The sequence below is a fragment of the Astatotilapia calliptera genome, chromosome 18 (genome assembly GCF_900246225.1).
Source record: "Astatotilapia calliptera chromosome 18, fAstCal1.2, whole genome shotgun sequence".
Classification (NCBI taxonomy): Eukaryota; Metazoa; Chordata; class Actinopteri; order Cichliformes; family Cichlidae; genus Astatotilapia; species Astatotilapia calliptera.
In genome coordinates this window covers 22,466,952-22,488,403 of record NC_039319.1, presented here as the reverse complement: position 1 = coordinate 22,488,403, position 21,452 = coordinate 22,466,952, and the positions used below count along the sequence as shown (strand labels likewise).

Genomic DNA, 21,452 nt, shown 5'->3' with positions numbered 1-21,452 from the left:
CTGATAGACCCTGAGAAAAATGCAAAGAAAGCACATGAAGGTTGCAATAAAGCAAATACTAATCAATCACTGTAAATTTAAACATCTGTCTCATCTGAGGAGAGCATTTGGCCTATACAAATATGCTACACACTGAAGCCAACAGCCAATCCCAAAAACTCTATGGTCACCAAATACCTGCCGCTTTAATATTTTATTCATTTTAATTCTTTATCAAGCCTTTATCAAGGTGGAACCAGGTCTTGTTGGTTCAGTATTCACAGCTGTACTTATGAAGATTAGACAAAAACTTAGACAAGAACTCTGAGGTTCAGTGGCAGGTGAGCATGTTTGGTTAGTAGTTAATAAGTAAGACTTTGCTTATTTAAAAAATCTATTAGCGCTGGCAGATGATATGTTTTTATAGGGAAGTTTGTTTTTTATAGACTGTAGCACTGTGTGTATCTTTTATGACTTTTATTGTGTTATATGTTCCTGTTTTATAGGCCTTTGTGAATAACAACAGTGATGCATAAAAAATATTTTAAAAAAACGATACCCCTAACCATATAACCATATAAATATAAATAAGAGACGGTTATATGGGGATTCTGCCAGCAGGAGGCGGTAATGCTGTTGCTTTTTAACAGCTTTGTGTCCGAAGAAGAGCTAAGTGCAGCCAAGCGCTGTCTCTTCCAGCATCATCAGTCCCCCCTCCGTCTCCATCATCTCCCTTCACAGTTAACGTCCAACAAACTGGGTTCTGTTGTTGTCTGTCTACGTAAATTTGACTTCTGATAGCAGGTGCGTTATTATACTCTTATAACTATGTAATTAGACACGCGTGCGGGGGCATTAAAGCAGAAAAGCTCGGCCGCTGGTTTGCGGGACGTTTCCGTTAGTCGGTTTATTGTAACAGCGGGCCCGCCGGCTGCCATGGAGATTAGCATGCTAGCACAGCTAGCCGCCTGTGCTGACATCGCAGCTGTTTATTACATTAGAAACGCGTTTGACAAACGGTGGGCTACATGTAAACTCTTAACACACTGAAAAATAATCCAAGTTACGCGACGAGGATTAAGAAAAAAGATGCGCAGCAGCTAATTTTGTGTTTTATTCTGCAGTTATGACATTGGGTGGAGTAGTGATGAGCATCTCGGCTGTGGTCACCAAAGAAATCCATGTCTTTGGATTAGGACACAGTGTGGAGGTTTTGTGTGCAGGTTATTATTTAAAACGCTGCTAGCTCTGACTTTTCACAGGCTTATAAATGAAAACTAAAAAAAAACAACCCATTATTTCTTGGATGAGTTTTGACTGAAGGGATGATAATGCATAATCTGTGCATTTTGTTTTGTTTCTCTATTTATGAAATAGTCACGCTCGACTGTAACATTATGGAGAAAAGAGATAAAGAGAACATTGTTATCAGCAACTGGCGGGTGTTCACATGTTAGCAGTGTGATTGGCCCACGGCTACTTTAAATCTCAGTTCAAACAGCCAAACTGATGCACTCCGTTGTTAAGTTTCTAAGTCAGAGGGGAAGCTTAAATTAACTTAATTTTATTTGTGTAAACAATTGAAGATAGGAGTGCTTTCATTATATTTGTTAACAATATAACTAGCGTGTGCAATACCTGTAATTGGCATGTAATAGTATGATAGGGTTCATGTAAAAAAATGTTAAGAAACAAAACATGAAAAATTGTTAACAACATGGTTTCTTAAGGCCAGTATAGATATTTGGTGATTTAGAATTCCAAAATTATGATACAATCGCCCAATCTTTTTTCCTTCCATAAACAGGTAACATAGACAGATTTCCCTAAAAATTTCTATGTATAGTTTTTTGTTGTTGTTGTTGTTTTGTTTGTTAATGTACTCCTTTATGCTCGGCATTTATACTGTGCTCAGATCAGCTGGTTGTTGAGACTGCTGGTTTTGTGGCCAACGGAGGAGCTACAGAGTGCCCACTAGTGGACAAACTGTGCAACATCATGAGCTGGTATAAATACTGATACCAGCAAATAGCTAATACTTGCTCATAATATGGACTACCAATAAAACTTCATGAACAAGTTCTTTGAGTGAATGTTTAACAATTTCAGGGAAAATGGATTAAATGTAATTTACAAACACTTTAATTCAATTTTAAAACAAAATGTGTCAGAAAGTTTTGTGTATCAACATACTAGAAAAATAGCAGTAAATCTTCACATTTGAGAGTCTGAAAATTTGGGACAGTTTTAGGATTTCTTTGCTTGAAAAATGACAGGTAGAGTAATTGGCTATTAAAGTAGTTGTTCATATATTTTCCACAAGCTTAGTATCACAATACTAGAATATTTTTTTTCCTGGCTTTTGTCTTCATACTAAGGTCAGAGCTTAGTAGTAACCCCATTCAAACCCCCTTTAAACTAGTGAAGGTCTGCTGTTCACAAGTAGGTAAAACGACTGAACTCATATTTGTGGACCAGTAATTTGTTATGTGGTAACGACCTGCTCCATCTTGCAGCATGTCTGACAAGAGTGAACTCAAGGCTGAGCTGGAAAGGAAGAAACAACGGATCGCCCAGATTCGAGAGGAGAAGAAAAGAAAAGAGGAAGAGAAGAAAAAGAAGGATGTGTGTAAAAGCAACTATTACATAAATTTTGTAGAAAGGCAGTGCAGCAGTCAGACTGAGAGACTGAAGTTGTTTGTGTTCCGCGCTTTGTAGGGAGACTCTAAACGTGGAGGTGAGGCAATGGGTGGATCTTCAGCCGGCCATGAAGATTCAGACCTGGAGAGGAAGAGGAGGGAGGCTGAGGCTCTGCTGCAGAGCGTTGGCATCACCCCCGACGTACCCCACGGTAAACGCGTGCTGCCACCATGCTCCTGTTTTTTAACATTCACCTCCACTTATCTGCCATAACTTTGTGCTCATGTGCTTGATGGATTTGCAGCGTTTCCAAAGTTCTCTCTAAGCTCTCTGGTTCTGGCTCGGACTCACACTCATGGCTTTCTCCATAACACAATATGTGGATGTTTTTACATGTTTTGCGCATGACACCTAAAACCTGCCTGCCATTTATTTTCATTCTCTCTTCTCTCCCCTTTTGTCTGTCCTTTTGTGTTTTGTCCTCTTTACTGCATGCATTCACCCACTCATTCACACACTTCTTCTGTACCTCCCTCCCTTCCCTCGTTCACTCACTTACTCACTTGCTGTCTCCCTCACTCGCCCACCTGTCACTCACACTCTGACAAACACACACGTGCACACACACACACTTTCACAGCTCAGCCCCTGAGGGTAGTAACAGAAGATACATGTCTGTTTCACTACCTAGTCCCTGCCCCAATGTCTCCCTCCAACAAATCTGTCGGCAGCGATGCAGGAAGTCAAGATTCTGGCGATGGAAACGCAGGACCAAGGTCAGAGAGAGCGAGAGAGATGGGGATTGGTTGCTTATTCTCATTCTTTCTTATGTGATTTAGTCAGTTAAGTGTGCATTAAGTGCATGCTAAGTGTGTGTGTGGGTGTGTGTATTAACAAGTTTATTCTACTTTGATGAATTCTGACCTGTCTGCTCTTTGCCTTTTCACCAGCACGCTGATGTTTCTTAATTAACACGCACTTTTCTCTGTCTTTCTTGCTTTCCTTTTGCCATATCTCCCATCTTTAACATCTCTTATATGGCTCACCTTTTGTCTGTCTTCTGTGTTTTGTTTCATTCTCCGGTTTTCCTGCTCCTTTCTCTCTCTGTCACTTACTAACGATATCTGGTGGTTTGGCTGTATAAGGACATTGCATTGGGATCCTGACCCCTCTACTCTGCAACTCCACTCCGACTCTGAGCTGATGGGGTACTGCACCTCCTCTCTCCTTTAGCTTGTCTTCCAACTTTATTGTGCTTTTTGTTGTGGTTTCATCTTAGATTTGTCCAAATATGTCCATGCATATATCACTATTTATGTCTGTACATGAAAAAAATTGGCATTCACTTTTGTTTCATACTGCAAACCCGTGCGTGCATCTGCTTATTTCCGCAATGTACGTGCAGACGTGGAGCCGTGAGGCTAGGCATGTCCAAAGTGACCCAGGTGGACTTTCTGCCAAAGGAAATGGTGTCCTACTCCAAAGAAACGCAGACACCCACGGAGGCAATGACACACACCGATCAAAAAGCAGGTAAAGAAACACTTTCCCAAACTTTCACCCCAGCTAAATCAAAAGTGAGTGGTGGGAGAAAAAAAGTAATGTGAATCTGTGTTTTGCAGATGAGGAAGAGGATGAGGAGATAACTGCTCCTCCACCAGCAGAGGACAACCAGGAGGACAAAGATGAGCAGGGTGAACAGCAGCAGGAAGGTAAGGAAAGACATTTGTAGAATGTAAACTTTGTGTGAGCTGGCTGTTAACGCTGCTAATGGAAAAAATACAAAGCCTACTGGACATAACCCTTGAAGCTCTTTTCTGAACTGAGCAGTTTCTGTCATATATCAGGTCTGCTTATAGAACAAAACGACTGAGTTTGCATTAGAAGTTATTGAGGGTGGTCTCTGCCTATGCAGCTATCCCTCGAAAAACCTGGAAATGATCATCAAGCCAAATCTTTGTTGAGATATCATCATGTGTACAGGGAACGTCATCAGATATCGTCCTTATGGGGGGAAAGAGTTAAACTTTTATGGGTTTTAGTGGCTTTTTCTACTCTTTCCAGTATTTCCTAACAAATTTAAAATGGCAAATAAGACATCTGCATTAATGATCAGCATTTACTCCTCTTCCTTTATTTCCGCATAGACGCCCCCAAGGAGCTGACCGAGGAAGAGAAGCTGCAGTTGCTTCACTCGGATGATTTCTTATCATTTTTTGAGCGCGGCAGCAGAATTGTGGAGAGAGCTCTGGCTGAGCATGTGGATGTCTGCTTCGACTACAGCGGCAGAGATCTAGAGGACAAGGAGGGGTGAGGCACATGACAGAAGAAAGTGTCAATGCTGTAAATAGAAATGAAGTGATTTCATTTCCTCGTGTCCCTTTTCAGTGACTTGCAGGCTGGGGCAAAGCTGGTTCTGAACAGACAGTTTGCAGATGAGCGTTGGACTAAAAACAGAGTGGTCACCTGTCTCGACTGGTCTCCTCAGGTAGGAAGGCTCATGTGTCCATAACAGCACCCTCAGCGGGAATTCAGGGTTATTCGGGCACACACGCAGAGGTTCACATCTAACAAGTAACAGCTAACTAAAATTCAGGAACTGTAATTATGTGTATAGTGACTGACTACTAATTAGATTAGTGCTACTGAATGAATCTTACTAGGCACCATTGCTCCCTGTCTGCTCTTACTAATGACTGCTATGTTTCTCTTAGTATCCAGAGCTGCTGGTGGCCTCATATAACAACAATGAGGACGCTCCACATGAGCCTGATGGTGTGGCACTGGTCTGGAACATGAAGTATAAGAAGCCCACCCCTGAATACATCTTCCACTGCCAGGTAAAAGACGCATTTCAAGTACAGAAAGCTTCTCTTCTTTCCACTTGGAATAAGAAATACTTAAAACATTACTGTTGTCTCTCCCCAGTCTGAAGTGATGTCAGCCGGCTTTGCAAAGTTTCACCCCAACCTTGTGGTGGGTGGGACATACTCGGGACAGATAGTATTGTGGGACAACAGGAGCAACAAGCGCACCCCTGTGCAGAGGACTCCCCTGTCTGCAGCTGCACACACAGTAATGCACTGGACCACACAATCTTTCATTGTCTACACACACTTTTCTTTTGCTGCATCTTTTTAATCTATGAACTGTGCACCACTGTGTGCAGCACCCAGTCTACTGCGTGAATGTGGTGGGAACCCAAAATGCCAACAACCTGATCAGCATTTCCACTGATGGCAAGATGTGCTCCTGGAGCCTGGACATGCTCTCCCAGCCACAGGTACACGAGATGTATGGACGCATGTACAGACATGCAGACATAACATCAATGACCTTTTTTGCTGCCACAATGAACACAGACGTAAATATGAGCTGTTTTGTCTGAGACTTTGTGCAAATTCCCTGCAGGACAGTCTGGAGCTGGTGTTCAAACAGAGCAAAGCGGTGGCTGTCACCTCCATGGCGTTTCCTCTGGGTGACGTTAACAATTTTGTGGTAGGGAGCGAAGACGGCTCTGTCTACACCGCCTGTCGCCATGGCAGGTAAGACCCTGTAAAATGCCTGTATTTCTACTATAATAATATATAAAGTCTCTGTACCCATTTAAGTGAGAGTGTTAAAGCTCTCAATGTTGGGGTTAAAAGGTAAGGTAGCAGAGCTGTCCTGTGTGTGTTACAGTAAAGCAGGCATCACTGAAGTGTTTGAAGGCCACCATGGTCCGGTTACTGGACTGAGCTGCCACAGTGCTGGAGGACCTGTCGATTTCTCTCACCTCTTCATCTCGTCCTCGTTTGACTGGACCGTCAAACTCTGGAGCACTAAGGTGAGACTGAATCAGTCACTTTTAGCATGAGTCAAGATTAGAACAGTTTCCAGACATAAATCTATTGTTTCTCTCTGCCACTTCCACCCACGCTTTCCCTTGTAGAGTACCCGTCCACTATACTCTTTTGAGGACAGTTGTGACTACGTCTACGATGCGATGTGGTCTCCAACACACCCTGCCCTGTTTGCTTGTGTGGACCTAGCTGGACGTCTGGACTTGTGGAACCTCAACAATGATACCGAAGTATGCCCAATTTTTTACATGAGTTACAGAATTGACTTCGGATTTGAGAGAGAATCCAAAGCGTACCCGAGCAGGTATGCATCTGCTTCTCGGTAAGCTCTTGTGTGTATTTTAGGTTCCAACTGCTAGTGTGTATGTGGATGGGGCTCCGGCACTGAACCGTGTTAGATGGTCTCACACTGGAAAGGAGATTGCCACTGGGGACTCAGAGGGACAGGTTCAGGTCTATGATGTTGGCGAGGTGAGATGTCAGCTCCTTTTGTGTTTTCATGTAATGCCACAAATCCCCCCCTCAAACCCCTCCGTTTACATGCATCTCTCTTCCTGCAGCAAATCTGTGTTCCCAAAGCGGATGAGTGGACCCGCTTCGTCAGGACGCTGGCTGAGATCAATGAAAACAGAGATGAAGCTGAGGAACTGGCCAATGCATGATGTTGCAAACCCCACCCACCCTCACACACAACCACTAATACAATTCTCTTCAGTCTGCTACACCTATAGTACATTACACAGTACTGCCAGAGGAGCTGCGCTCGCCTCTCTCTGGTTGCCAGCTTCTCCACATTCTACATTTGGCCTGAGGAGATGTGCAGAGCTAGAATGGATAGAAGTGGCAGCTTTAGATGTGTTTTTGAATGTCTCTTTCAGAGTTTTAGAGTACATTTGTAGGAGCAATGAATGTCAGGTGTAGTAGTAGCACAAAAACCAGAGTAAGTTGTTGAAAGCTTAGAGGAATAGAGGAAAGTGATGTTCAGCGTAGATGTGGCTGTCCACTCTGAACTTCTAGCTTTGATAACATCCTCAGGGCTCCAGAAACTGCTCTTCTCCTGAGGCCTCAACAGACTCGGCTCTTTTTTTAAATATGCAAACCTTTGTACTTGCACCTTTTTATTACCATTTGAGTGTTTTTACATGTTTTCCCAGACACGCTTGTGCACAGCTGGCAAACTTTGAAAAGACTGAAAACACCCTTTTATTCTGAGAAGCACTAAAACAGCTAATGCACTCACACACATAGATACCTGGCCTGTGCAGAAGCGTGTCATTCTTACATTTTAACCACTACAATATTTAATATTTATCACGGTGGTTGTACTTATTTAAATATTGTGTGTATTATTTTAAAGACGCTGCTTTGTACTAAAAGTTTGAATTGTACAATCTTGAAATTAGCACTACAAGCTTCTTAATAAGCAAAAATATGCTACTCTACTTTGCTTGAATTTATTGACACTAGTACAGTGAAAAGGGGATGCGTTTTTCCTGTACCAAAGGTTAATGTTATTGGAAACAGTTCCCCGACACATCCTCTTTAAGAGGAGCCAGAAAAACTAAATGAAGTTTTAGATGAAGGCATGAAGCAAAAGTTGGAAACTAACTTAACCACAAAATGGGAGTCCTTTATTTCGCTTTTTGTCCATCCTGTTTTTCATTCCTTCCATGATTGATGGATTCAACATCCTGCCTCACAAAGTTAACATTTAAAACAAAAAACAAAGCTTAAAGCACACTGAAGCAACCACACCTGATGTAAAATAAGACAAGTGCTCTGCTTACACTACTTGTACTGTATTCTTCTCCATTTCTGTTCCTGATACAATGGATGGTTGCACTTTCCCATTGGAATAAAATTTGAGACATACTGGTAAAATTAAAACCATATGGATTATTTATTTCATTAAAATACAATGACTCAAATGAGATACACTTAATTTATTAAGAACTAATTCTCTGCTCATGATTCTTCTTTTTAAATCAAACACTTGAAAAGTTCTGTACATCAGTAAGAGTGATTCTCAGAGGCGAGGGCCCAAAGCCCCACAGTGCCATAACATTACAGTTACTGAACTGTTCTGTTGACTGAATGTTATGGAGCTCTCTCGTAACATCTGGTCAGTACAGTTATACAATATGTACAGTATCAAACCTCCTGAATGAGGACAGGTTGACAGTGAAGCCCCACATACCGTGCAGATCAATCTAATATTTCCTATACCCTCTGTCCAAGAAGAGAAGTCCTGCTCATACTGAGTATCAGACAGAAAACAAAATGAAAATCATATCATGAGAGACAGAGGAGTGCCCAAGGCTCCGTTTTGAGAAGAAGAGAAAAGATGAAGCTGCCAGGAGCATACAGCCACTGAAGATTGAACACAGTCAGAGATTCTGGTCCCCATCGCTGTCTGCTCTGTTGTACAGCTGCAGGCAGCTCTCCACCTCTATGGCTGGCTAGTGGCCACTGAAGCACACCTTTTACCCCGAAGAGAGTAATGGGCCAGTGGTGTTTGTTCCTAAGTCAGTGATCTCTTTTTGTGGAGTGTGTGCTTCATTTGTGTGTCTATCTGAGTGTCTGGCTCCTGGTAATGGTGGAGAGGGATGATGAAATGATATGGATATCGAGACCTCTACGGTGCTTGAGCTGGGTGATGTATGGAAGCCACACCGGACGACTTGAATTTGGGAAGGTGGAGTCCAAATTTATTCTCCACCCCAGCAAAGGTAGCTGCAGCCAGGTGGTAACCTCCAATGTGGTCCACATTGATGGGAGGAAGCTCTGAGATTCGAGACTTGGGTTTGGATCCAGCTGGACGACTGCAGAGAGGAGAGGACATGACGAGTCATTTCACAACCAAAGTTGTTTAGTAACTTTGTAGGCATCAAAATGTATTTTTTATGGTTGAACCATCCATAATAATAACTACTTTAATGGACTTCAAAAGGTCTGTTTTTAAATGAGACGGCCTCCCTTAATCAACCCCAAAGCGGTTGACTAAGTGTCACTTTGTTTTTTCTGAGGGAATTTGTAAAAAAAATGTAACTGCATAAGGGAGCAAAACATGGCAAAAACATCACTAAAGAGATAAAATAGGGTAAAAGAGTGCAGTAAAGAAAACTTAGACCACAAAGGAAAGTGGTTGATTTAAGGCCTTTAAAGAGCAGCAAATTACAAGATTGACATGAAACATGACTCAAAATGTTTTCAAATATTGGAACCCCCCTTTCACAACTGTGCTTGTGATATCCTCATTTCAAATAAATGCCATCTCCTCTGATAATTTATACCTAATGTATCCAAATACTTTGTGGCACCACTGTAAGTCTCTTTTATACGGACATGTGTTACAATGCTTTGTAATATAGCAATGTTACTGTGCTACAGCACACTGTTCTCTCTCATCACAGGAGCGCTGACAACTTTCCAAACATATTTTTAAATACTTATATGGATACAAAACAGAAGAAGACTTAGCTGGACACACATATTTAAAAGAAAAAAAGAACTTACTGTCCGCCAAAGTCAACGTAGAACCACCGTTGCAAGAGTTCATAAGTCACCAGAGTCACACCAAACTGAGGAGAAGATCGGCACATACGAGCTGGAGAAAAGAAAAACAAAACAAAAAAACCCCAAACAGTTTAGGTTAGTTTAACTGAAAAAACCCCAAAACAATCAGAGACACAGCGCATCTACTTGTCCAGTGATACACAGCCACACACCTCCAGCTCCCTTCCACAAAGCTCTGAAACCTTCCTCTCTCAAAATCTTCTTGAAGCAATCGATGACTCCAGAGTAGGTGGTCTGCCCTGCCCTTGCCGCAACTTGTAGACGTGTCTTAATGACATCAGCAGGTGTCACAAGGGAGGCAGCAGGAATACCTGGAAAACAGTTACAGGGAGTCATGAAGCTAATGGAAAATATGGTCTTTGTGCTTTAAGTGGAAGTGAAAAACAGTATGCACATATTTCTCTCATGGTTTTCTTTATAAATTGTAGCACAGATCAGATGGCATGCTAATACGGAGCACTGACTGACTTCATGTTGTGAATTATAATCACCTGCGATTGCTCCAGCACTGAGAAGCTGCAAAGGTCCCAGCCTGCCTTGTTCATCAGCTAGTAGAGTCTTTGTGTGGGCGTACACAGGGAAATAGATGGCTGAGAAGGGGATGTCCCTTAAAAAACAAGCTTTAGCACCCTAAAAAGACACATTAAAGACAGAAAAATGCAACAGTGAAAACCAGATGTAAAGATGGCAAGTGTCCATAGATACGAGAAGCTTTAAGTGAAAGAATTTATTTCTCCACCAAGGAGGAAAGAACACCGTTTGTACTGCTACTCTCATGATTACAGACTGCTCTTACAACCTGGAGAGGGTTTCATACGTTTCAAAGAATGTTACCTTATAGAGACCGAAGAAGCCCAGGTCACGGACCACACTCAGTGCACTGACTCGAGGTCCAGTGGTGATCTCACCTGCAACCTGCAGGCGGATCTTCACAATCTCCAGAGGGTTGGTAAAGATCACCTGAGAGGCTCCAGCCTAAATACACAAGGAAAGAAGGCAACGGATGACTTTTCCACGCTTGCAATTTTAAATCTGCTTCTGCATCTCACATGTATGCAGCTCAGGGATGGGAACCAAGTTTTTTTTTCTCATGAAAAAGTATCAAAAGTAACAATTACATCCTGATCGATCAATTACTTTGCCATTTCCTCGGACGGTAAGGAGTGCTGGGCCAATGTGTGTAAAGATGAACAACGCTATCAAAAACAAAAACAGAAAAAGAACATGTTGCATTGGACATTCGGTTCACTCTGGGAGCAAATTAGCAGTGCATCCACTGTTAGTAACGCAAATCGGACTCGGCAGGCAACTTAACGCAGCAAATGAGAGGACTCCATGCATGTTACTGCACACACTCTTAAGTGACTATCCACATTTTCTTACTGAGTACTCTTTGATTCATTCACACATTCATTCATTAAAAAGAGGAAAAGAGAGAAAGTCTGGCACTCAGTACTTACACAGCCACCCGCCATAATCTCAGCGAAGAGAGGAATTGTGTCATCTTTTTCGGTAAACTTATCTCTTACAAAGTCATTCACCTGTGGGACAAAAAACCCAAAAAAAAAAGAAAAAAAGACAAACTCAATCAGCTTAATCTTACTTTTGTGGAGCTGCCTCAACATAATGCCCTACTGCCCCTACTGTTGAAATGCTGTACAGGCATCTATATATGGTGGCCCTGAGAGGTCAAACCCACAGCGACTTAAGAAAACACCAACAAACAGAAAAAGACACAACAGAAATGTTTTTGGGGAGACGGTAACGTGACGGAAAAGTTACGGAAAACACTTTTCCATTTCCATTGTGTTTTGTGTGCTTTTGCAGCGTTTTTGTATTTAGTGATGTTTACTTAAGCCAATGTATTGTTATACTACAAGAACCTTATCTCAACACTTACAGAGGAAGTCCCCCATTATCTGGTTTCTCTGTACTAAAACTGCTAACAATAATCTGAGTTTCTACAACCCTGCTGTGAACCCTTTAAGCTCTTGCTTTAGTTCAGGTAGTCTCCAGCATATTAGGAAATACTGAGTGATGTAACTGTGATTGATCTTGACACAGTGCCTCAAAAATAATGGACGTTTTCAAAAAATACAAAAAGGAAAAAAAAGGACATGTAAATATTAGCGCAGAAGGACTTTGACATTGGCTGCACAAACAGCTAAAAATAGAAAGACTGCTCTAAACATTAAACACAAAAATGTACCAAAAGTGAAGTCCAGGCTTTTTAACCCTGTGTGTGACACAGGAAATGGAAAAAACATTCAGTAAGATTTCCTCTTAACTACCTAGAGGTTTCCAAACTACAGTGAAGCAATGTGGAGAGAACATGATGAAACCAAAATTGGATTAAAAAAACAAAACAAAACAAAACCCCACAGCAACCAAAGTAGACACCAATCACAAAGCGTTTGGAAATGCAAATACAAATAGCTCTTGAAGGCGTTTCATTCTCGCAGGGTGGAGCACCCTACTTGGTAGTTACCCTGAGGGAGACCCCGGTAGAGCAGGGCGATATCGCCAAAAATATTTATCACGATATATATTTGCGATAACGATATAACTGACGATATAATTGATGCGAGACAAAATACAACTCCACAACATTACTAGCGCAAAAAGACAACCTTCCATTTATTTTCACTTAAACAAGAAGCTGGTTTTTATGTACATTAAAGCTTTATAAAAATGTAACAGTGCAAATGCAAATTCCTTGCTGAAAGTTTAACCAAAAGGCATTTCCAGTAGAAATGGGCTGACACATCCTGAACATAACCATGTATAATATCCACTGAAGTTAAAAAGAGGTGCTTTGCAACATTAAACTGCAGTGTGCAGTACGTATTTTTTGGACCATAAGGTGCACGGGATTATAAGGCACATTAAGTGAAACAAAGCAGTCAGATAAATCAAACTTTATTAAACTCATTCTTCTTGCTTCCTCCACTTCTGTACCATTGATTCATTAATGTTGAATTCTCTGGCAGCTGCTCTATTCCCATGTTGCTGCAGTATATTAATGACTAACCTTGTACCTTGTGGATGGATTATCTCAGTTGTTCTCCTGACTGAAGTTTGGTCCGTTTACAGCACTCTGCCATGCGATTACATTTGTCTCTAACTATCAGGAACCTTAACGTTAACTTTTATAAGTGGAAAAGTGTTAGTGTTCGTCCTTCAGCTTCACTGTTTATGTTATGCTAACATAGCTGTGTCGCTAGCGATCACATAGCACATCATTGTATACCAGCTAGCCCAACTTCAGTAACCCTACAAACGTCACTGCTGTTTAGTTTCCTGTCTTCATTTATGTTGGAAGTGATAGCAGAGCTGTACGTTCGAATTTTTTCAGAAATCTCTCCGTCAGAACATGCTATATCATGCTTAGGTAACTAGCGAAACTAGCGAGCTAACATCCGCTAGCTTCCTGCTAACTTCTAACTCCGTTAAATGTAATAAATTTTGTTTTCATGGATGCCTGGAAGTTAAACTTCATAGTTACACCTGGTAAAGCAGCAATGCTGATCGTTTTATTAAAGATGAAAGAATTTAGACAGTTTTTAACTCTCAGTGTTCTGCAGTGTTCGTTTGACCTGAACGATACGGAGTTTAGGACCCAGATTACTCCCACATTTAAGAGCATCTTAGTCCGACAAATACGACAATAACGACGGCCGCTTGCATGTTCTGCAAAAAAATGTGCTTTGTCGTGTATCTGCCGGACAAACACCAAACCAGTTCCACATCACTGAAGTTGCACCATTTTTACAAACCAAATCTGGTTCATCTGTTTCACTCAACAATCAGCCATGTGCGTATGAAAACAAAGGCACTGCGCTTTCTCGTTTTACTCATATTCTATCGCGATATTTCATTTTCCTATCGTTGCCTAACATTATACCGGTATTACCGTGAACGGTATAATATGGCCCAGCCCTAGACCCCGGACCCGTTTGGTCATAAAAAGCCTTTTATGAGTACTCACTGTAAGTTTGATAGCCTTCTCTGGTGCCACACCTATGAGCTGAGGAACCAGACCTGTGGGGCATTATGAGAGATTGGGTTACAAGACTCTCCTTTCATTAGCAATACTGGGCAAACAGAAATGTGAAAAAATACATAAAAGTATTTACACTGATTTTTTAGCAAGATAAATTGGGTGTTGCAGATAAGAAAATAGCATAAGTTGTGAAACGTATGACGTTCTGTGTAGAGACAGGAGGATAAAACAGGCAGGAGGTGAGCCTACCTCTATAGAAGCCAAAGAAGCCCTCGTAGCGCAGCACCTTCTTAGCACAGTCAAAGCTGTTCTTGTACATCAACTCGCCAACAAAGGATCCGGTGGACCTCTGATTCTGCATACGAGTCTTTACCAAATCAATGGGGTACACAGCTGTTGCCCCCGTGGCTATTAAAAACAAAAAATACACCCAAAGTCAGACTGATTAGAATCCACTAAATGAGATAACAGGTTTTTGGTATGTGTCTGTTAGAGAGCACTGTTGAGATCACCTCCAGCAATGGAGCCCAGGGTGAACCTGTAGGCGGACTCTGCAATTTGGAGCCACACAGACCTTGAAGTATCTCCGTGGGCCTGATGAATAACACAAATAATATCATCTAAATTGTTTTTCATACTGTATTAAATTAAACATTGCACTGAGGTTTGAAAATATTTATACACAGTAAAATCTTGTTCTGGTTTTAGGTCAGTTATTAATAACAGGATGTGTAGCCAGCCCGTTACAAGCATCCTACCTGTTTCTGGCTTTCAGCCAGGTGATAGGGCAGGCACCCCTCCTCTAGTGGAGCTATCCTGTCAATGTCAGCAAGGTTCAGGCGCCTGAAAAACATGGTCATTTCCCCATTATCAGCATTGTATGCAAATATCAGTCAAATGCATACTGAATGTAAGAATTTGGGCATGAGTGTGTCTTTACCCAGAGGGAGAGTGCAGGCCTGATAACTGATAAAGGATGTCAATTTCCATAGGAGTGATCTGACCAAACTTGTTGGCTGCATGAACAAACTCCTCTGAAGATCAGAGAGGTCAGGAAGAAACATTTCAGTTAAACATCAGCATTTATGACTGTCAACCATGAAACATGTCATTTGAAACAGAAAGCCACAACGTCACAGTAATGTAACGATATGTGCACCTTTGGTCACGAGCGTGTCCTTCCGCGTGCCAGCCAGTGTGCTGTAAATCTTGCGAATAAGCTCCATGTTGTTCAGGAGAGAATTGAAGGCATTGAAGTAAGAGAAGCTGACCATGTGAGAGGTACTTCCTCCGGCAGCCTGGCAGAAAGAAGAAAGGCAATGCACATCAGGTACGGCTTCATCAGCAAGTTTTTTCTTTTAAAAATAATCTCTTCATGAGGTCACAGGATCAACTTTAAAATAACTGACATATTGTAAAAATTGGGAACTTCTGACACTTTTAGGCCAAAAAGGTTATGCTTCAAAGTGGGAAGGTCTGAAAGCACCGATGACTAAGAGAACACTCAGCATGAGTGTGACGCTTAAAAGATCATTTAAAAACATCAGGGTCATGTTCAAAATAACCATATTATCCTTTAATGCTAATAACCCCAGATGAGAAGCTAAACAGGATTCACCTCTGGTGAGGTTGTAAATTTCAGTACCTCACAGCAGGTTACACTTCTAGTTACACTTCTACTTGTGAGTGATCAAAACTTCAGCAAAGATTAAGCTTTTGATTTACATCACGTTAATCCCATTTCAAACTCAGGTTACAATACCAGCCTGAAGAGCCGCAACACTCACCGAGACAAGGTTCTCCTCCACAAAAGGGGTGAGCACGTGGTGTCTGATAGTGGACATAATGTCACTGAAGTCCAGGGCAGAGATGACACCATTCTTGCCTTTGTCCTTTTGGGCAAATGCCTGGCGTGCATGCTCCAACTGCAGCTCCTAAAAAAAGACATCGCAAGACAGTGTGTAAATAATGTAAATAAAGTCAGTCACACAATATGTTGAGAAAGGAAAAGTGAAACAAAGAAACGAAAGCATAAAAGGCCCCCAATATACCTGCAGGAATTGGGTGAACTCGAGGTAATTGAGGTGTTTCTTGCGGTCGTGTCCAAAGTGCAGACGGATGAACTCACAGTTCCAGTTGAAAGGAATATGGTGGTGCACTGTGGTCTGGCTGAAGATGTCCTGCACATTTTCTGCAGCACAGATACACATTAGAAAAAAAAAAAAAATCTTAGCAGGTCTTTCTTAAACTTTGAGGTTAAAGCATTTCATTTCTACAACAGAGTTTTGCGTGTGTGGTATTGGAAAGAAGGGAGACAGCATGGGAACAATTACATAAACTCATCCATGTGTAATGTTTAAGCCTAAGGAATAATCTGATTAACAATGTCATGTTGGGAAATTACTTCTACACTGCAGCAAAGCATGAAAATTTCTTTGCTGACAAACAGGAATGAATTCAATGCAGCGCAATAAACTCCATGCTGAAACATTCTGAAACTGCATGAAGCTCAGTCTTTACACATATTAAGTGAAATAAGGCATAAATGCACACATACCAAAGGAAATGTCTCCAGTTCCAGACTTGTCAAACAGCTGAAAAGCTACTATGAAGAGAGCGTCCGGTGCACACAACACAGATTCAAATGCAAGAAACTCCTGGAATGAAATCAGCCTGCAAAGGTGTGTGGGTTTTAGAGAGAGAGGAAAAAAGAAGGTTTAACGTTTAAAGGCATCATTAAGAGATTAAAGACTGTGGAATGAAGCAAAGGCGAGCTCACGCAATACTAGTTCAAGGAACAATACATTTTCTCAGTTTTATCACCCCTATTGAAAAACAAATAAACAAACAAACAAAAAAAACCCACGGTCACTATGTTTCTGTATGAATTAGAAGGCAAGCCGATGACTGACAGAAACACCATCTTTCATTTCTGAATAAAGCGATACACTTTTCAGAGGGGTTTTTTTTTTTTTTTCACTGTGTATTTTATCTTATCTAAAGTAGCTGTAATAGCAATCAGACATGTCTCAATAAATTGTCAATTAGTGCTGATAAACTGAGAGCTTGTGTATGCAGTGTTTTTATCAGTACATACCCGTCCTTTGTGGTGTCAGCCACAGCAGCGATGAGCTGAACAGTTTTGGGGTTGTGGTGAATCTGTGTATGTAGTCCTAGATACCTCTGGACAAAGTCTCCTGGGGTCATGAACCTCTCTCCATCCTTGCCCTCTACACTGGCATACTGAGAGGAGAAAGAACATACCATCATCTTGGATGCCTTAAAAGACATGCTAAACAAATACAGGTATTGCCATTTTGATTCATAAGTTCACCCAATCCACCAGTATGACACTTGACATTACAGCTTTTTAACCCTAACCAAAGACCTGTGTGCCCACAGTGCTTGGAGACAAAAGTGGAGCATGACAGTGATTACTTTCACAAAGGGTTGTCACAGTGGATAGCTCCACGTGTTTTCATTTGGTGTTTTTTTTTCCTTTTTAAATTATGGGGGTGGCTGTAGCTCAGGTGGCAGAGCAGGTCAGCCACTAATCAGAAGGTCGGTGGTTCGATCCCAGGCTGCATCCTGGCTGCATGTCAAATATCCTTGGGCAAGATACTAACCCCATGTTTGCCTACTGGTGGTGGTCAGAGGGCCTGGTGGCGCCTGTGTCCGGCAGCCTCGCCTCTGTCAGTGTGCCCCAGGGCAGCTGTGGCTACAATGTAGCTTGCCATTGCCAGTGTGTGAATGTGTGTGTGAATGGGTGAATGACTGAATGTAGTGTAAAGCGCTTTGGGGTCCTATGGACTAGAAAAGCGCTATACAAATGCAGGCCATTATATACACGCCCTTCATACAAAACCAAAGGAATTGGTGTCTCCTCCCAGGAGCTCACAGGGACACTAGCAGTGGAAAACGACAGTAACACACTGTATACTGTTTACCTCAAATTAAAATCACAAGTCATGAGATGCAAATATTATACAGCAAGAAACTACACAAACTTTGTTACAGTTGCAGATCATTAATAAAAGCTATCAAGTTAACCACCCTGCATCACTTGTTGGCGTCTTACCAAACTGTAATGACTATTTATGCTGCACCTGAACCACCAAGGTCACGAATCATGCAGCTACACCATGACATGTCAGAGACACATTTCCACAAGCACGAGCAGGCACACGTGGACTAATGTTTGTTGGCAGGAGTTTCCAAGTTATTTGACCTTCTGTATTGTCAGTGTGCTAAAAACTGCTGACCGGCAGGACAACCACGCAGCAGGTCACACACTCTCCACGAAGAAGACAGTGGAGAAAGCGGAAGGTTAGCAAAGTCTGCTGTTACCACAGTCTCTCATTGCATCACACGGTCAAACATGGACCAGTATCCTCGGACATGCAACTAAATTCAGCCTGATCGCTTAAATGAGGTAACCAGGCTCGGAGAGCAACCACCGAGTATGACAGCGTGACACATATTGATAATACGAGCAGACAGCTGAGGAAAAAAACATATTACACTTTTGCAACGCTGTATCAACCACTCACATCCGCTGTTAGTGACCAAACAAGAATAAGCTACAACTGACTTTATGCTTTAACTTCAGTGAGGAAAAATAAAGCTCTGTTTGGCTAACTAATGAATGTGCCATTCAGATACACCCCGGCTTATGCTGTAACTTAAACCTCATGACACAACTTTACAAGCTCATTCACCAAAAAACAAACAAACAAAAAAACAGTTCAGACTACCCCCCACGCAACAACACAGTTGTTTAACAGATATATCGAGTTAATATGCAGTTATGCATAAGATGACATACTATTTTTGTTAGCGCTTACCTGCTGGAAGATTGCTTTAAGCTCACTTGGGTCCCCGCGTTTGGTAGATTGCACCTAAAACAGCACACACCAAAATAACGATGACATTTTCGAAAGTGCTTTTAAAACACCAACAAAGCAAAAGCAAGTTTTGCAAGCGGAGAGTTGGACATAGCAAGAAGCAAAGCGAGCAAGAAAAAAAAAAAGCTTTAGGGGGTGATGTCTCCTTGAAAGCGTCCACTGCCGTGAAGGACAACCGACCCACTGCGGCAAATACATAAAAGCTAAGAACTGCGACGTGGCGTACATTTAAGTTGAGCCATGTAGGAAAGCCCACCAGCCAACAAGCCAAGCCCTTCTACAAAAATCAAAACTACCGTTATCCGGTAGCCAGCTAGCAAGCACACTCTACTGATGTGAAAAGGACACAAACAGTTTCATTGTTATAGTTTAAAACGAGCAACAAGATGAGAGCAAACTAAGAGTTGACTGCTGTGAAAAGATGGGAGTTCGGCTAGCGGTAGTGATTTTGTTTAATCACTGCAGTAATAGTAGTCCGATAGCTGTATAGCATTGCTTCGCTAATTCCGGGCTTCGTGGATGTCTCGTCAAGGCCAGCCTCCGCTGTGCGGCAGCTAGCAGGGATGCTACAGCGTCGGTATACACCGAGCCCGAGAGAGCCAACCCGGAAGGGAGCAGAAAGGCTAGCTTCGATAGCTCATACACAAGAAAACGAACAGAAAACATGCAAACATGGCAAAGTAGAGGTTTGAAAAACGCTAGGAGAGCGAACCACAAGTCACCTTGACCGCCATGCTGGTTTGACGTCAGTACAGTGAGCGAGCAAGACGCAGCGCTCGCGCTCAGACGTGTAGCTACAAGTGTCGGAAAATGAAACGAAACAGCGCGCGCTTTGAAAAAAGAAGGTGCGGCCGGTAAATTGGTTTAGCTATCAACCTGTGCCAGCTCTGAGACTCCTGTTACTGCGGTTAGTAAAAGTACTACACTACTGCGACTATCCCACTGCTCATACTACAAATACCACAGCAGCTAGTAATACTGTCACTTTAGTTTTTGATGACACCCCGAGCTACACATTGTTGGAACAGATCAATAAAGAATGTTAAATATACAAACAACAACAAAGACCTGTGGGTTTGAATTCTGCTCTAAAAATATCTATGAATTCAGCCCGACTTTATTTCGATGTCCTGTGTAGATGACGTAGCAATTATTTATTTTCATGCTTAAAAAACAAAAAAAACACACACTTTATTTTACTTTTTGTTTGTTTAAAAATAGATAAGAGTTTATCTCCCTGACCTTGGTGAGGTGTCCTTATGAGAGATATGAGCTGTGTTTGTTTTCACTGATAAGGCAGCTACCTACTACAGTATCTCCACTAGCATATTATGGCATGTTATCTGTCTGTGCTATGATAATTGTAGAAATGTCATCTGCAGGGTCTTAGAGGTGTTAACTAGAGTACTGTACGATAAACCCTATAGTTAAATGGCACAGCTACATTACAGAGTCAGTCACTGAGTCTGTGGTTTGTATTATCAAAATCTACCTATTATCAACTTAAATCTTCATCTGATAAAGAGGCAGCTGTTTTAGCAGAAGCCTCAAACGCAGAAGATGTTAACACATCCATAACAGGCCAAACAGGTAGGCAAACCACAGGAAACATCAAAACTGCCATAGTCTGTCTGAAATGCAAATCCACGCTTACACAGGGAGAGGAGAGATTAAAAAAAAAAAAGAACTAGGAAAGATTGAGTTAAAGATTGAGGTAAACTACTAAGCTCACTCTACAACTGACATGTAACTAACCTTAACTGGAAAAAACACAAAAACTAGGAATAAATACAGAAATGTCTTTTTCTTCCTTTGGCTGTTCCCTTTAGTGGCCACCACAGCAGATCACCTGTCTAAATCTTACTGTATTCCTAATATGCTTCTCTTTCACATAAACCCTGAATCTTCTCTGTGGTCTTCCTCTTTTCATCCAGTCTGGTAGCTCCATATTGGAGATTCTTTATCTCACTATCCTCTTGTAAACCTTCCCTTTCACTTTTGCTGGTATCCTTTTGTCACAAACCACCTCTGACTCCACCTGCTCCACCCTGTCTTCTTTACTCTTTTCTTCAGTGTACCGTCTGTTGTTTTGGATCGTTGACCCCAGAAATTTATTCTTAACAACCTCTATTCCTTGCAGCTTCACTGTTATACCTGTCTCCCTCTCATTCGCACACACCTGTCCACCTGTCAAATCAGTGTCGTCTGCAAACATCAACGTCTGCAGAGACTCTTTCCTGACCTCATCTGTTTGCCTGTCCATCACCATTGCAAACCAGAAGGTGTTCAGAACAGATCCCTGAATTAATACCAACCCCAGCTTGAACCCATCTGTCCAACACATCTGTCACCCCTACCGCACACCTCACCTGTGTCTTTTTGTCATACATGTCCTGCACCACCCTCACATACTTCTTTGCCACTCCTGCCTTCCTCATACAATACCATAGTTCCTCTCTCGGCACGCTATCATATTCCTTCTTCATATGGTTTCTTTACAATGTGGAG

General features: G+C 41.8%; 2 protein-coding genes across 9 annotated transcripts; one reads left to right on the top strand and one right to left on the bottom strand.

Annotated features, from left to right (window-relative positions):
- Window positions 1–296: 296 nt before the first annotated feature.
- Window positions 297–8,348, top strand: LOC113010168 (cytoplasmic dynein 1 intermediate chain 2-like). Of its 8 annotated transcripts, none has more exons than XM_026149092.1 (18): window positions 817–998; window positions 1,104–1,202; window positions 2,496–2,604; window positions 2,698–2,830; window positions 3,260–3,395; window positions 3,765–3,827; window positions 4,025–4,152; window positions 4,242–4,331; window positions 4,767–4,929; window positions 5,008–5,107; window positions 5,334–5,459; window positions 5,548–5,694; window positions 5,789–5,902; window positions 6,031–6,164; window positions 6,301–6,445; window positions 6,551–6,691; window positions 6,807–6,932; window positions 7,022–8,348. In XM_026149092.1, the coding sequence occupies exons 1-18, from the start codon at window positions 916–918 to the stop codon at window positions 7,121–7,123; spliced, it is 2,139 nt and encodes a 712-aa protein (XP_026004877.1). In that variant the 5' UTR covers window positions 817–915; the 3' UTR covers window positions 7,124–8,348. The 8 variants fall into 8 exon arrangements, with proteins under 8 accessions (XP_026004884.1, XP_026004882.1, XP_026004877.1 ...); XM_026149093.1 differs by having other exon boundaries at window positions 818–998; window positions 3,311–3,395; XM_026149099.1 differs by lacking the exons at window positions 817–998; window positions 1,104–1,202 and adding an exon at window positions 297–320.
- On the bottom strand, window positions 8,338–19,848 carry LOC113010170 (calcium-binding mitochondrial carrier protein Aralar1-like). The gene is made up of 18 exons (XM_026149100.1): window positions 19,667–19,848; window positions 18,885–18,938; window positions 17,138–17,283; window positions 16,598–16,713; window positions 16,092–16,231; window positions 15,828–15,974; window positions 15,200–15,338; window positions 14,981–15,074; window positions 14,799–14,883; window positions 14,553–14,634; window positions 14,290–14,448; window positions 14,026–14,078; window positions 11,498–11,578; window positions 10,872–11,012; window positions 10,529–10,667; window positions 10,190–10,348; window positions 9,978–10,068; window positions 8,338–9,283 (listed from the first exon to the last, which is right to left on the bottom strand). Exons 1-18 carry the CDS (start codon window positions 19,676–19,678, stop codon window positions 9,097–9,099), a joined length of 2,025 nt encoding a protein of 674 aa, XP_026004885.1. The 5' UTR covers window positions 19,679–19,848; the 3' UTR covers window positions 8,338–9,096.
- Between the last annotated feature and the right edge of the window lie 1,604 nt (window positions 19,849–21,452).